Below are 15,241 nucleotides of genomic sequence, written 5' to 3' on the forward strand. Positions count from 1 at the left end.
GGGTTCCATCCAACTTGAACCATTCTATAATTCTATGATGATCTCTTTCATTTGGATCTATGGACAAGATCAGACATGTCCAACCTGTGACCCATCCTGGCCCCAGGTGCACAACTTTCGCTCAGCAACGACAAAACATCAGTGCACTACTAACCTCATCTGGGCTGAAACCAAGGCATGGGGAGGGTGCAGTGCAGTGCCAACTCAAGCTACGGCAAATAAGTTTATGGATTTTGATATGCTGGCTAAACAGTTCTGTAAACAGTTAAAACAGTGTTGTGTAGCTGAGAATTTGCTCTAATAGTGTTACTGTGCTCTCAGTATTGATTGTAGTTTCCATGGAAACTCAGTGTGGCCTAGGCAAGCCAAGACATTGGATACCCATGGCCAAGATTTTTGCTGAATAATCTGTCACTTCTATTATGATACGGTTATCATTTGGTTCCTGCCATAAAAGAGAGAATTGAGTCTGACATTTTGAAAGATTTGATCACTTGATACATCACTCAGATTTCTACTGCTGGGAACCAACAAATCCAACTTCAGAAGGTTTTATGTTTTGCATTTTCAAGCACCAAATGCTTACTACTTCCAGCCATTAACCATTTTCAAAACAGCTACATGATGGCGATAGTTGGAAAGATAACAAGCAAAGCTAGATAAGCATCATGCTTATACAAAGCTTAGCCACGATGGAAACATTTCTGAAAAATGTGAAAATTGTTTTAGTATGAACACTATTTCTACTTTTTTTTTTTTTTTTTTTTTTTTTAAACAGGAATTTGTTTATATGGGAATAACATTTCTATTCTCTGTCTGTTCCTCTAAGACATTGTAACAGTCTGTTCCTGTATGAGAATAGCTTGTTAGGCAAGAAGAAATGAAATGGTGACTTTTTTTTTCCCCAGTTATTGACTTAAGCAAGAAGTGAAAGGAAGGAAACAGTATGAATTGGGAGAAGCATATCAGGGTTTGTTTATATAGTTTTGGAAATCTAAGGTTTTGAGTAAAGCCAGTGAAACAGAACCCTCTAAATCTTTCAAGTGCAGCAATATAATTTCGACAGCCTTTCTTTCATTTGAGGCTAAGCACATGTTTTTTACTTGCTAACGCATCTTCTTATGATGAGAAGATGAACATTTGTTTTCCACTGTAGAAGAAGAAAATTGGTGCTGACATTTTGAGAACTTCTGCCTGTTTCATGTGTCACCCTCACTTCCTTTACAGGGAGCCAAACCCCGTTTTGCTCCTTTTTGCTGTGAATACAAATCTCTCACCTACCTTTAAATCTTGTTCCAAGCTCCTAATGAGCTCTCCATCCACATGGCCTGTTTGTGCAACTTTCAGGCTTTTCTGTTCTGCTTTCCTGAGACGATATTGCAGAATGCGGCAATTCTTGTTTGCCCGGTCCAGCTCTCGCCGGAGCTCCTGCAGCTGGTAAACATCTTCCTCCAAATAACTGTCGCGCATTTCTTCCATTTCAGCCCGCAGTTCATCCAGCTCATCCTGGGAAAAAAGCAAAACAGTGCTCCATCATACCTCTAGATCTCACCCGTGGGAGCAAATAGGAAATGCGGTCACTAGGATACCACTAATAAGGTGATACAGATTGCAGTGAGAAGCTTCAGAACTCATAGGATCTGAAGTTTCATCCCGACATTGAATAATTAGGCTGAACTAATGAATACTTGTTACTTTTCTTGCAATTGCTTTAATAATTAAAGCCAGACCAGATGCTTACCTGTCTCCTGAAACTGGTAACACCTTTGTTTTACTATCTCTAATTAAAATAACAAACATGCGATACTTTGCTACTACATGAACCAAGGCCTCGACTTTAGATTAGAGTAAATCTATCTATCTAATAAAGAACCTCAGCCTCTCTGTGTGAAGTGTATTTTTAACAATCTGTGACTCCTAAAAACAAGATTATCCCCTACCTTATGCTAAGTGTAAAACAACTCTGTATGATGATGCTTTCCTACCTGAGCCTAGCACCATGGGCATGTTCAGTGACAGATAGTGGGGTGCAAGAGAGAGTGGTTTTTGGTTGTGTGCGTAACAGGACCAGAAAATAAAACTGAGGCCATGGGAATATGGCCTGGTCAGCCCTTTCTAGGCATCTCGAGTTGCCCCAGTTCCATGCTGTTCCATGAGAAGCTCATGCTCTCTCAAGTCAGATTTAAAGATTTGTGGCTGAATAGGATAAGCTCTATCATTCTCATTTGTTTAATCTCTGCAAGGCTGAAGATTCTGGGCTAAAACTCTTACAAAGGTCTTCCAAGCTCAGGGGTACGAACCATTCAGCTACTGTGTGGGAGGAAATCTCTACTAGCTTTGAACTAATTTTGAAAAAAAAATAAAGAGCAAGGAGAAGGACTTATGAAATGAAGTACCAATTTTAAAATTGTTTTCTTTATGTTGCATTTGATATTATAAAAACCACATTTTCTGCAAAAAACGTAACTTGAATAAGTTTCAAGCAAAAATTGCACCTGAGCTGGCAGAACTGCTATTTCAGTTCAGACTTCTAACTGGCACCTGAAACACCAGGACCACCCGAGCTTATTTCTCATTCATCTCACTCCACTTGACCTTTACCAGTAGACCAAAAGAAGACACGTCCAGCTTCTGTATCCTTATTAGCATAGTTATGTTGAAATTGGAGCGCTACTCCCACAAAAATCCCAGCCGCATACAAAAACTCGAGTATTTCACAATGATCTTTTAACTCAAATTAGCTGAACCAGCATAAATCACATTTCGGGAAAGCCCAAAGCTTGTTGTTTCTGAAATGCCTACTCCAAGCTCAGCAGCAAGGCTCTGCTCCCACGAGCATGGCCCTCCAAGGTCTCCACACAATTCTCCATAAAAGCTCAGACAGCTTTTCTCCCAATCCCACCATATTCCTATAAATTCTCAGCATATTCAGATTTCTGCAGAGTTAAAGCTAAGGAACACCCAACCCTGCCTGTGACCTGCCTGGGGCAGCAGCAGGAGAAAGGCATTTGTGCAGGTGGAGGAGCCTTTGGGTGACTCTCAAATGAGCTTCATCAAGCTGGAGCCATACCCGGACTGCAGAGTAAAAGCACAGCAACAGAAGTGAGCTCTGCAGCAGTGACGTATTCGGAAGCCCTACAATACCACGTGGTACTCAATACAGATGGAGATGCAGAAGAAAATGCCAAGGTTTTAGAAATTGGTTAGAGAATAACAGTAACTGTTGAACATAAGAAAAGGAGTGCATTTTTGTGTTAGCAGTATATTAGCCAGGTGTTTTGGCTTAGGAGATGGTGCCAAGAGTGCAGTCTGCAGCTGTCAGAGCCAATACAGCCCTCTGGCATGAATAGGTCCAGAGTTGTTGCTTAAGGCTGTCTGCAGACTCAGGAAATGAATCAAGTGCAACCAGATTTAAGCTCAATTAACTTCTAAAATCATCTTCAGAACTCTAATGTTAGATAAATAATTTGGTTGCAAATTGAGATTTTTTTTTTTTCAACGCAATTCTGTAATGAAGGAAAATATCTGTTACCACTAAATCCATGGGATCTAGTTTATAATCCTACATTTATACTTCAAGAACGAAGCAATGGTTTTAGTGTATCAAGTGGCCTGCAAACTGTAATTTTATTACCTATCTCTTAAAGTTATTTCTTGTCTATGTACCAGTTTCTGGAATTAATAAATCTGGTCCATTTCTAACAACAAGTAATCCACTATGTTTGTACTCTCAAAGTATTTATTAACACCAAATTTGGAAACAGAAACCATCATCATTTCAAACAAGCCAACCCCTGCAATCAGCATCCCATTGAAACTGGCGAGTCACAAACCCTCTGTGTGGGCACAGGAGCTCTCCCTGCCTTCAGGTCACCCTGTGCATTAATTCAGTGTCCTTCTGCCTCAAAAAATTCTCTAAAAAGTTGCAAGCTTTTTTTTTTTTTTTCCATTCCCAAAACTTTTATATAGAAATCAGAACATGTTCTAACCTTCATATTCAGCAATGTAGAAACCCTTGGAGGAGTTTTAAAATGCAGCAACACACATTCAAATTCAAGGAGGGAAAAAATGAGTCTGTGTAGGGAGCAGAAAACTGGCTGTGCAGGCTGCAGCCAACAGCCACTCCTGCTGCACTTCCCAGGGCCAGTACCTGAGGGCACTGCCAGCCAGGGGAGGAAAACTCATGGAATAGACTGGGCCTCTTGGGGAAGCAAGATGAAGTCCTGTTTTTGCATATTAAACATACAGGTATGGGAGCAAGTCCAAATATATCTCTTGAAGTATTGGAAATAATCATTCTTTGAAATGCAGAGCAACTGCATGTCCTTCAGATATTGTATGACAGCACAGAAATATGGATCCTGGGGTAGACTTTTACTAGCTGCAGAACAGACATGAGCTTGTTCTCAGAATATGACAACAAAACCCACAGCACTGAACTCAGGCATCGAAACCTCGTGTCAGCACCTGCTAAGTCATAGCTGTAACAACTGTACCTATGAAACCAGGACAGCTTCCAGTCCTGCTCTGAAGCAATGCGTGCACAGAAAAGAGAGGAAGCAAAGTTCATTTGTCCACACTGTTGGTGTGGAGTGATGCTGCAGGCCCAGATTAACATGGTAGGGGTTAGAGGGCATGGTGGTGATGGGTTTACAGTTGGACTAGATGGCCTTGCTGGTCTTTTCCAACCTTAATGATTCTATGCTGGAGACATCAGACATGGTAATGCAATCCTCCAAGAGCCAGCAAGAGCAAGAAGCCTTTTCCCTGTCCCTAGCAGACATCTAGGTGGGAATTCCATTGACACATTCCATTGACACAAATGTGAGGCTGACTAGAAGTTTGGCCAAAGCTCCTGATAATTCCAATTCCTGACTTCATTCAAATATACTGTTATTACTGTTATTATTGTGAGTGAGAACTAAAGCTTTCTCTCAAGAGGCGTTGAGTTTCATACTGTGGACTTTAATTTTGTAGAACTGAAAAGAGAGACCAGAATAAGCACTTAAGACTAATTAAAATAAACAAATAAGGAAGCCAGCATCAGTCTTTGTGCATCTAACAAGTGGGGAGCCTGCTCCCTGCCTTAAACAGGGAGGACCTGCTCCAAGATCCCAAACCTGTAATTGAAGTTCCAAGGTTAAGACCAGGTAGAAGCTTCACTTCTCTGTATGCTCCCATAGGGAATGAGAACCTCCTCTTGATCCCCTTTAATTATATGGTAATAAAGTTATAGACTTCAGAAAGAACAGCAGCAAGCAAAGAGTCCCACAAGAAAACACATCGTTTAAGAAAAAGCTCAACTGCTTTTCTTTCCAGATGTCATGCTGGTTTTAAGAAAGGGAGAACGGAAATGTGGGAAATAAAGACACTTCAGCTGGCAGCAAACTAAATTTGCAGTAGAAATCCAAGTTGTTTGTGCTCCTAGCTCCTGAGTGTTGCTGCTTACTTGCTATGAATGACTTCTTAGAGGCCAGCTGTCTGGAGTCTAAAAGGGGACACCCACCTGAGGTCACAGGGTGGCTCTTCAGCACAAGGACATGTGTACATAGCCACTCTACTTGTGGGATTCCCCCAGACTTCAGAAGAAAAAGAATGAGGATGCACTATTGTCATGTCCACCTACTGAGTCAAGGTGTATTAGCTAAAAGGTGAAAGCGTGGGTGCAGTTTACATTACATAGCCCAAATGAACACTGATGATGCTGTTGCATACCTGTACCATGCAAACTGAAAGCTTGCCTGTCAGAAGAGAAGCCATTGCTCCATTAAGACCTTTATTGATGTCATACATTTTTAATATTGATTTAATTCACGAAGTATAATTAAGGGTAAATTGCAGGAATCTGCTTTGTTTGGGATTCTTAAAAAAAAAAAAATAAAGATATTAGAGTCAGCTATTACACTGAGTAACCCATGCTCACAGCTGAGTCATTCTCCCTCAAAGAAACAGAAATACTTGCACAACTGACTGCCTGCATCTACCTAGCCAGACTGGCTGAGATCCGCAATGAGGGCTGAAAGCACATTTCCCAGCCATGCCCACCAACCATGCCCTTGCACAGCCCATGTAGTACATATGGAATTATACAAGCAAAGAGCCATGGCACCAGAGGTGCTCCAGATATGCTTCATTGCTGCTAAGCCCTCTGGACAACCTGAAAGCACAGGAGTAATGGATAAGCCAGTGGACAAAGAAATAACAAAACCTTAGGTTTCCTTGAGGAAACAGTGCAAAGTAGACCCCTGAGCTACATACTAAAATGGAATAGGGGCCTCAGCAGCTGCTGAGCTCAGGTCAGCCCGCTGGCCCACTTGCAATGAGCCGAGCTGCTGGCTGAAAGAGGAAAAGCTCTTAATTCAGAGCACAAATACAGATTTAAAACTGGAATGCAACCTTAAGTCCAAGCAAACGAAATCTTGGAAACAACTGTCAGGGAGAAATCACACACCGAAAATAGCATGAGAGAAATATAAGTACTGAGTGCTTTAGTATGCATCTGCAATTTTGTATACTATCAAACTGAAAGTTTGGACAATCTGTAGGGTAAAAATAAATCAGTGTCCAGATGGTAACATCTGCAAACCAGGAATGTATCAGTGTCCAGAAGCCACATAGTAACTAAGTAACATCTGCAAAAAGGAGAGATTGAAACGTGCAAAACCAACCCACTGTACAGTATTTAAAGCAAATGAAGTTTGAAATTCAATTATCTATGTAAAAAAACCCTATTTTTCAATTTAGCTAGGAGTCACACTTACAGCTTATGCCAGTACCTCTTCTTAAAGAAGAGGTTATTTTAATAAACTCTAAGTCTAATGAGATGACAGTGAGGAGAGATGGAAATTACAGTGGGCAATTGCTATGGTACCAGCACAACCAGGAGTTCTAGAAAGTCCTTGAGAAATCTAAGATTCATCCATTGTGATTTTATGTAATATTCGTTTATATGTTTTAAACATTTTGAACCATCTTTACATAGGAGATGGTGTTACTGCTAGGGAATAAGCACCTTCCTCTTAGCGCTTCACCAACTGCAGCAGGGATAAACAAGCTCTAAAAGGCTTTAGCTGCAAATAAAGCAGCAGCCTGCAAAACAAGTTCAGGAAGCCCTGGAGCCTCTGGCCACGTTGGCTCTCACACTGACCTGCTCTGTTTGGGCACCACTGCTGTTCCCATCCCAGAACCTCCTCCGCTGTTTGCCTCTGTCACGCAGATGGGGGCAGCCCCCATTTTGGGAACCCCTGCGATGCTCGCTAGGTGAAACATTTGGTCCCAGTGCTTTGCATTATTTTGCTCTGCACAGATCCCTGAGATCCACAGGTGAAGGTGAAGTTCACCTCGAGAGGATCTACTGTTTCAACGGAGCTGGGAAAAGTAGGATAGCCTCATATGACACACTATGCACTGAAACAAAAATGAGCATCCTGGAGATGTATCTGAGAACAGTAAGGTGCCAGGAGTGGCCACTTAATCACTTTATATCCACTACATGTCACAGATAAAAGTGAACGTAGAAAGAATAAAGACTAACCAAGATAAACCATATTATATCTATGAAAGAGAGTTTAGAATACATTTTTGTGTAGGTGCACACTGCAGCAGCACTCAGGGCAAGTTGAACTTGTACCAGCACACTCACAAACAGTGCTGCAAAGTGACATGGGGCATTTTCAGGACAGTGAGGAGTGCTGTGCTTCATAGAGCAGACTTTTTCAGATACTGGCTATGAAGGGCATAAACAGAGAAGAGGCACATGTCAAATTTATATTTCGTGACTAAAATATCATTGCCATTTCTGCTAGCAAGCTTATTTAATCAGAACAGCCTGAAACAAACTTTTGCCAAGATGAAGCAAGAACATTCTTAATTGCCAGAACTCGGTCCTTCTTCCTCAGGATCCCTGATCCTTCACAGGGACTGACAACATGCAGAAACTCTATCTGTATCCCCCAGGATTTAAACAGAGCAGGATGGCTCTCCAAATGCTGAGCCCTCAGCGCTGAAGGACAGCCCCTTGTGAGGGCACTGTTTGCTCTTACGGACAGCACTGCCTGGTGGTCATCAAGCCTGCACTTTCCCTAGCATCTGCCAACAACCTTCAGGCTTCACAGAGGCAGCCACCACAATAAAACTTCACTCTTGCCTCAGCAGATAAGTGACACCTTTTACACACTACTGTAACGTTACAGCTTTCCTGCACAGGTAGCTGCAGTAAGGTTATGCAAGAAGTCCATGAAACTGAAATCTGAGATGAAATTTAACAGACTAGAAGAGAGTCTTCACAATGCAATCCTGAGCCAATCTGTGCTTGCTTTGCAGCCAGCTGGCATGAAGCCACGATGGGAGGGTCAGGGTGGCAGTTAGAAAAAGGTTCTTTACCAGTAGGTGGTGAACATGGAAGCGGCTGTCAGGGCCCCAAGTAGAAGAACTATCTGGACACTATTCTCAGATACAGGGTTTGAATTTTGGGTGGTGCTGTGTGGAGTCAGGAGTTGGACTCCATGATCCCTATGGGTCCTTTCCAATTCGGGATATTCTGTGATTCTACCTCTAGAGCCAGATCCTCTTCTCCAGTAAAAACACAGTGTCTGGAAACACACAAGGTGCCAAATTTCAGCATTAAGTAAATCTTTGTGTATATTCACACTTATATACACACATTACATTCTTAACGTGCTGCAGATATGAGAAAGATAAGTGAGAGTCTTTCCTAAGTGAAACATAAATTCCCCTGAAATAGGCTTTAAAATCATGTGCACTTACTGTTGCATTCCAGATGTGGGGAAGGAAAAGGAGGAGTGAAAAGTACAAAATTTGGCATATGGACACGTTCAGGAAATTAACATGTTCTTCAGGGATTTATCTAATCATTTGTCTCCCCTGGGCTGACAGCTTCCCCATTATTCCGTTACCCCCTCCACTTAGACAAGAAACAAAGCCCACTCTTTTACCAGGCGAGAGAGCTGCCTTGTAACAGACACAAGGAACAAACCCACAAATCAACAGCTTGTGCAGTGCTGTGGTTTTAATTTGCAGAAGACTAGAGGAGTGCTTTCATAGACTTCCTTAGCAAGGGAAAGGAAAGTTTGGGAATTCTCCTGGTAACTTCTGAGCCACTGAGCCATTTCCAAACGACCCAAGAAAGGAGCAACGCTTCCAAGAGTTCACACGCCCAGGCAGCCATGAGAAGAGATGGACCACACAACCATTTCATAGTATCATTAAGGTTGGAAAAGACCACTAAGATCACCTAGCCCAACCATCAGCCCAACACCACCATGCCCACAAACTACGTCCCTCAGTGCTACGTCCACACGGTTCTTGAACATCTCCAGGGATGGTGACTCCACCACCCCCCTGAGCAGCCTGTGCCACTGCTCACCTCTCCTTCTGAAAAGACATTTTTCCTAATATCCAAACAGCAAACATCCACTGGAAATCAGCTAGGACACAGATCCCCTAGAAAGCAGGCTGCGTTATTTTACCAGACTCTACAGTACTTGTGGCCTGAGGTTGAGCAGGGTTGGGTCCCTGCTGCACATGATAAAGGCATCAAGGGGAAAAGACCTGAAGCCACATGGAGCCAGAAGCTTGAAACAGTATGAAATTAAGTTCTACATCTAAGTTTTATCACCGCCAAACCCTCAGTCACTAGACTATCCCTTTTCTTCCCCACCTTTGAACTGTTACAAATTGTCTTACAAATTGTAAGAGTGGCTTCTCTTACAATTACAAGAAACAGGTGGACTGACACATTCTTCTCAAGGGGTGAAAGCCTTAGTGCAGTACTTAGGGAGATCCTACAAAGCAAAGAGATGTTCCACTGCTTTCCTGGGCTCCCGTGGGCTCTGGGCTCCTTGACTTCTGCCAGCAGCACCAATTTGCCTACTCCTAACAGCAGTTCCTGTTATCAGCCCAGATCTCATCCCTTCTCCTCTTGTTTCTGAGCTGCCAATTAAAAGAGCCTCTGATGAAGGCTCTCTGTGCAACTCATCATTTTACAGACTGCTATCACACTTCCATGATACAGACCAGTGTTTTTCATCCAGTGAGTGTTATGAAAGCTCTGCTATGTCCCAGTTATTTTATCAGTTAAGCTCTGTGTTATCCTTTCCTAGATGACCAACGGTGCCCCACAGTATTTCAGGCATACCTACAGACCCACACAGCAGCTGTGGATCTATACATTATAATGCCTATCATGGTTTTGTTTATTCAGTTCTCAAGGAAACCAAACCCATTCTGCCCACAATTCCACACAGACCAGAGATTTGCATGCTCCCGCTCTCAGAACGCTCCTGAGCTACTGCAACGCATTTGAAACCTACACCCTACTTCTCTCCAAACACTTTGTATTTTCAGTATTGAGATTTATTCCATGACCTCAGCCTTCATTTTTTCTGTCATTCCCAAGGGCCAAGCCTCTGTTTACATCAACTCTGGCAAAGACTGGACAGAACTTCAGGTTTAATAAAAAAACAAACAACTTCGTGCCACCTGAAAATTTTGCTGCATCATTGCTCACTCCTTTTTCCATCTCACTAAGCATCGCCAGCCCCGGGGACCAACCCTGCAGCATCACTCGCACCGTTCACCTTCTGCTGCGCCGAGCATCGTCCCTTGGCCCAAAGCCCTCAACGAGAGCGGTGCGCACCACCTCCCTCCTTCTTCTCCCTCCCGTGGCTGCACCTCATCTGAGCAGAACTCGTGGAGCCAACGCCGTGCCCACCAGCAGCAGGCTCACACCGTAGGGTAGTTGCGGTTACGGGATGATGCGAGTTTATTTATTTATAGATCTTCATGGACGCGGCCTCCTGCCGTGCCAAAAGATCATGTTCTAAGCGAAAGGCTCCCTCGGGGCAGCGCGCTCGGGGCACGCCCGCGCTCGGCTGCCCCGGCCGGGGACCGGGGCTGCCCGCCGCACTCCCATACCCTCGGCGCTCGGCTCTGCCGGCGTTATCCCGGCAGCAGCGCGCAGCCGGCGGACTTTCAGCACTAAGTCACACAGAGCGCTGTAGTCCTCTCCCCATCAAAGGAGGAAACATCTTTCTCAAGTGTATTTTAAAGGGCGATATTGAGGAAAACAGTTCCTGGAAAGCCAGGGTTCGCTGACCACCGGAGCGTTTGACGGAGTCCGGGTAGCGCCGAGCCATCGCAACGAGCAGCACAGCACTGGCGCAGTACGTGTTGCACCGGCGTTGCACCGGCCTTTCCCCACCTCCTTTACAGAGCGCCCCGAAACCGCCCCCAGCCCTCCTCTGCCCTTTGCACCGCGCCGCAGCCCCCCGCCCCAGACCGCTCCCCGCAGCGCGCTCACCTTGAGGTACTCGTTCTCCGAGCGCAGCTCCTCCACCTCCCGTTGCAGCTCCTCTGGGGCTGCCCGCTGCTCCCCGCAGCTCGGCGCTCTCCCCGCGCCCGAGGCCGTGAGTTCCCCGCGAGGACCGGGGAGCGGCAGCGGTGCTCCGCGTCCGGGGACGTGGACGGAGCGGGGCGGCTCGCGGTCGCTGGAGCCGGTGCCGGACTCAGCGTCGCTGCTGGCAGCCGGGACCTGGCGCTGTTCGTCGGACAACGGCTCGGAGGGGCAGTCGGAGAGGTCAGAGCTGCTGTCCGTGTGCCCGACGCGGGCCAGCGCCGCCGCCGCAGCCGCATGGCCTCCTCCTCCTCCCGCCGCGCCGCCCCGCTTCGCCTTCCTGCCCTTGCCGGGCGACGGGGCCGCCTCGCCGCCGCCGGGCTGCCGTCCCCCGCCGCGGCCGCAGGGAGCCGGCTCCGGCCCGCGGGACGCCCGCTTGGCGCAGGGGGCGGCCTTGACACCCGCTCTGCCGGCGGCGGCAGCGGCGGCGGGAGCGGCCTTGGCCCCCGGGGCGGCGGGGCGCCGGGAAAAGCGGCCCGGCGCGGAGAGCAGCCCCGCGGGCGGCGGGTGGGCACCGGGCTGCGGCGAGGGCGGCTGCGGCGGGGGGCGGCCGGGCAGCGCGGGGGATTTGGGGGGCGCGGGCGGCGGCTTGGCGGCGGCGCGGGCGTGCAGGTCCTTGAGGAAGGGTCTGGCGGGCGACGGGGCGCGGTGCGGCCGCTTCTTCTCGGCGTGCGGGTGGAGGTGGGCGGGCGGCGGGCGCAGCGCCTCACCGGCCCCGTTCAGCGCCTCCATGGGGGCTGCCGGCGGTGGGGGCTGCGCAGCGCGGCGGCGGCTCGGGCAGCCTCCTGCAGCCTCCCCGCTCGCTTTCTCATCACTTCTGCTGCTCCCTGCCACAGCCCTCACACTTTCCTCGCTCGATCCCCTTCTTCCTGCCCTCCCCCCCCCTACCTCCTCCTCCTTTCTCCTCCTCCTCCTCTTCGCCTCTCTCTCCCGAGCACTGATTTGTTTCTATGAAACGAACCCAAATCCCTCAGCAATAGCCGTCTCCTCCTCCTCTCTCCCTCTCCAGCTCAGCCCGCTGCCGCCCGAACCCCTTTCCTCCAAGCGCAGCCCGCAGCCCTGGCGCTACCGCCCCCGCCCAGCTCCTGAAATAGCCGCGCGGAGCCGCGGCCGCTCGGGCAGAGCCGCTCCCCGCCCGCGCGCAGCGCCCGCCCGCTCCGCCCCCCGCCGCTGCCCTCCCGCGGGGCGCAGCGCTCCGCCCGGGGCGGTGTTTCCGGATGGCGCCGGGCGTCGCAGGCAAACGGGGTCCGGGCACCGGGGACTCCGAGGGTGGGGGTGCTCGGTGCTCCGAGCGGCCAGCCACGCGGGTTTCCTGAGATAATTCCCGGTTTCTCCCGCTGGAGAGCGGCACCGCTGCTGCTGCGCACTACTGATGCAACAGGTATCGCTGGTCTGCAGCCAGCGGGGTACCGGGAGCGTTTCCTTGGGCAAAGTCCCTTAAAAATGTGCACGGAATGCCCTATGGAGGAGAAAAGGCAGCGAACTCCCTCTGTACTCAGCTCTGGCGAGGCCGCACCTCGAGCGCTGTGTACAGTTTTGGGCCCCCTCGCAACAAGAAAGATATCGAGGCTTTGGAGCGTGTCCAGAAAAGGGCAATGAAGTTTAGAAGAGTCTGGAGCACGAGTTTTATGGGGAGCGGCTGAGAGAGCTGGGAGTGTTCAGTCTGGAGAAGAGGAAGCTCCAGGGGGAGGGGAGACCTTATTGCTCTCTACAATGACCTGAAAGGAGATTGTAGCATAGTGGGGGTCAGCTTCTTCTCCCAGGTAACAGCGATAGGATGAGAAGGAATGGCCTGAAGTTGCACCAGGGGAGGTTCAGGTTGGATACGAGGAAAAATTTCTTCTCAGAAGGAGAGGTGAGGCAGTGGCATAGGCTGCTCAGGGAGTTAGTGGTGGTGTCACCATCCCTGGAGGTGTTCAAGAAATGTATAGATGTACTAAGGGACACGGTTAGTGAGCATGGTGATGGGCTAACAGTTGGGCTAGATGATCTTACTATTCTTTTCCAACCTTAAAGAGTCTAGACTCTAGACTCCCAGGGGGAGAGATGACATTTGTATGTCATCCTAACACATATTACTGTGGAAATATTAATTATGGCAATATTAAAAATTATGGATGTTGTCCTCGATGATAGCTATCAGAAAGTTTTGCTCTTGTGTGCTGCCTCTCTCCCTTGGGATGTTACAACTTGTAGGAGCAGATCATCACCCCAGCCTCCTCATTTAGCTCTGTCACGTGTTGTAGCCTTGTGATGAAAGGGGAACTGCACAGTAATAATTTACGGATACTGTGTTTTGACTTGGTTGCTCCATTACTGTAACACTTCAGTTCAAAAGGAAAATGAAAGGGAAAAGCATGGCTTGAGATAAGCCACTTTTCCACATACAATGGCTGAGAGACAGCGCCTGAATTATTTTCACTGGAGGGGAAAGAATTAGGGAGGTGGGGAAAGGCTTGGAATCAGCTGGGGAAGTAACCTGGGACGCCTGAGTGCCAGATAGAGTCCTGTTTGCTTTGCTTACCCTGCAAATCTGCAAATACCTCAATGCAGTGTTGTGGTTGTTATTAAGTTGGATATTAGGAAAAATTTCCTCTCCAGAATAGTGATCAGGCAGTGGCACAGGCTGCTCAGGGAGGTGGTGGGGTCACTATCCCTGAGGTGTTCAAGAACCATGTGGATGTGGCACTGAGGGACGTGGTCAGTGGGCACAGTGGGGATGGATCAATGGTTGGGCTAGATGATTGTATGATTCTATAGGGAGAACAGATATCCCCATAAATGTCTGAGCAAGAATAGGACCCCATCTTGAAAGCTAAGTACATGCCACAGAAATCTGCACTGGGCTGGGCAAATGCCCAGTAAGGATTGCTGCTATCACATTTCACATTTATTTATATCAAATATTTTTTTTTCGTTTACTTCAGACTCTCTAATGGTTCTCACAGGAACACGCAGGCACCGACTGCCCTGCTTACTCTCATTCTCCTCTCCTATTCTTTTTATTTGCCTGTAATGTCCAATTGTTGTCTCTTATCGTAAATTAGTCATACACTCCCTGGTGGGGGAACGGTTTCATACATGCCTGTGTGGCTCTCAGCATAATAGCACGCTGGGGTGTTGGTTGAATAACACATATAATCAGACATAACACTTTTATAACAAATTTATTTTGGCAGTGCCAATACTCTTTGTCTGATTAATGCAGACATTTGATAACCAAGTCGTATTTGCACAAATAATTATGAAAAGTAGATGCTAAGCCTGACTGCCTAGATTAGGTATCACATGTTTTACAGAGTGCAAGGCACAGTTTGGCAGCACGGAGCTCCTGAGATTCCTTTCCAGGGCTGAAGCAGAAGAGAGTTTACAATTACTCTGAGAAGATCTGAAGAGGCTCAATCTAAATGTAAATGTGTCCCTCAGCCCGCCCAGCTTACAAAAAGCCAAAGCTGTCATTTTCTCCTATTTCAATTCCCATTTCAGGGTACCTCAATGACACCCTCGGAACAGCCAACTGGCTGGACTCGGAGCTGTGAGGGAATGCTGATGTTTATAGAACCAACACAAATAGGAAACAAAGACACAAACGCGTCCGTGCAGCCTGTATGTATGGATAACGCAGCATTCACCTGGCCGAGTCTGTCATTATTCCCCCTTCGTATATTGCGGATCACGAGCTGTAATTTCTTCTTGGCCACAGTGTGCTCTGTGATTATGCATCCCAGAGGAATCCTCACCAGGGCCAGCAGGTGCTACCGTAACACATTCACAACAAACCCGTGCATAGCTCTGACGTGTGACATTTAAACTTCACAATTATTATTA

At 47.3% G+C, this 15,241-nt stretch overlaps 1 protein-coding gene across 10 annotated transcripts in view; it reads right to left on the reverse strand.

Moving 5' to 3' along the window:
* The window catches only part of MTCL1 (microtubule crosslinking factor 1), a 99,977-nt gene extending 88,303 nt beyond the window's left edge, over positions 1-11,674 (reverse strand). For 5 of the 10 annotated variants that reach the window (XM_052703723.1, XM_052703722.1, XM_052703729.1 and 2 more), the window contains exons 1-2: positions 11,321-11,673; positions 1,278-1,506 (exon numbers count right to left, since the gene is read on the reverse strand). In XM_052703723.1, the coding sequence (XP_052559683.1) occupies positions 1,278-1,479 (202 nt within the window). In that variant the 5' untranslated portion in view covers positions 1,480-1,506; positions 11,321-11,673. Of the gene's footprint in view, positions 1-1,277; positions 1,507-11,320 lie in introns of all 10 variants that reach the window. The other 5 variants (XM_052703727.1, XM_052703724.1, XM_052703732.1 and 2 more) reach the window with 2 other exon arrangements.
* Positions 11,675-15,241: the final 3,567 nt, after the last annotated feature.

The sequence above is a fragment of the Tympanuchus pallidicinctus genome, unplaced genomic scaffold (genome assembly GCF_026119805.1).
Source record: "Tympanuchus pallidicinctus isolate F22 unplaced genomic scaffold, pur_lepc_1.0 scaffold5, whole genome shotgun sequence".
In the NCBI taxonomy this organism is placed as follows: domain Eukaryota; kingdom Metazoa; phylum Chordata; class Aves; order Galliformes; family Phasianidae; genus Tympanuchus; species Tympanuchus pallidicinctus.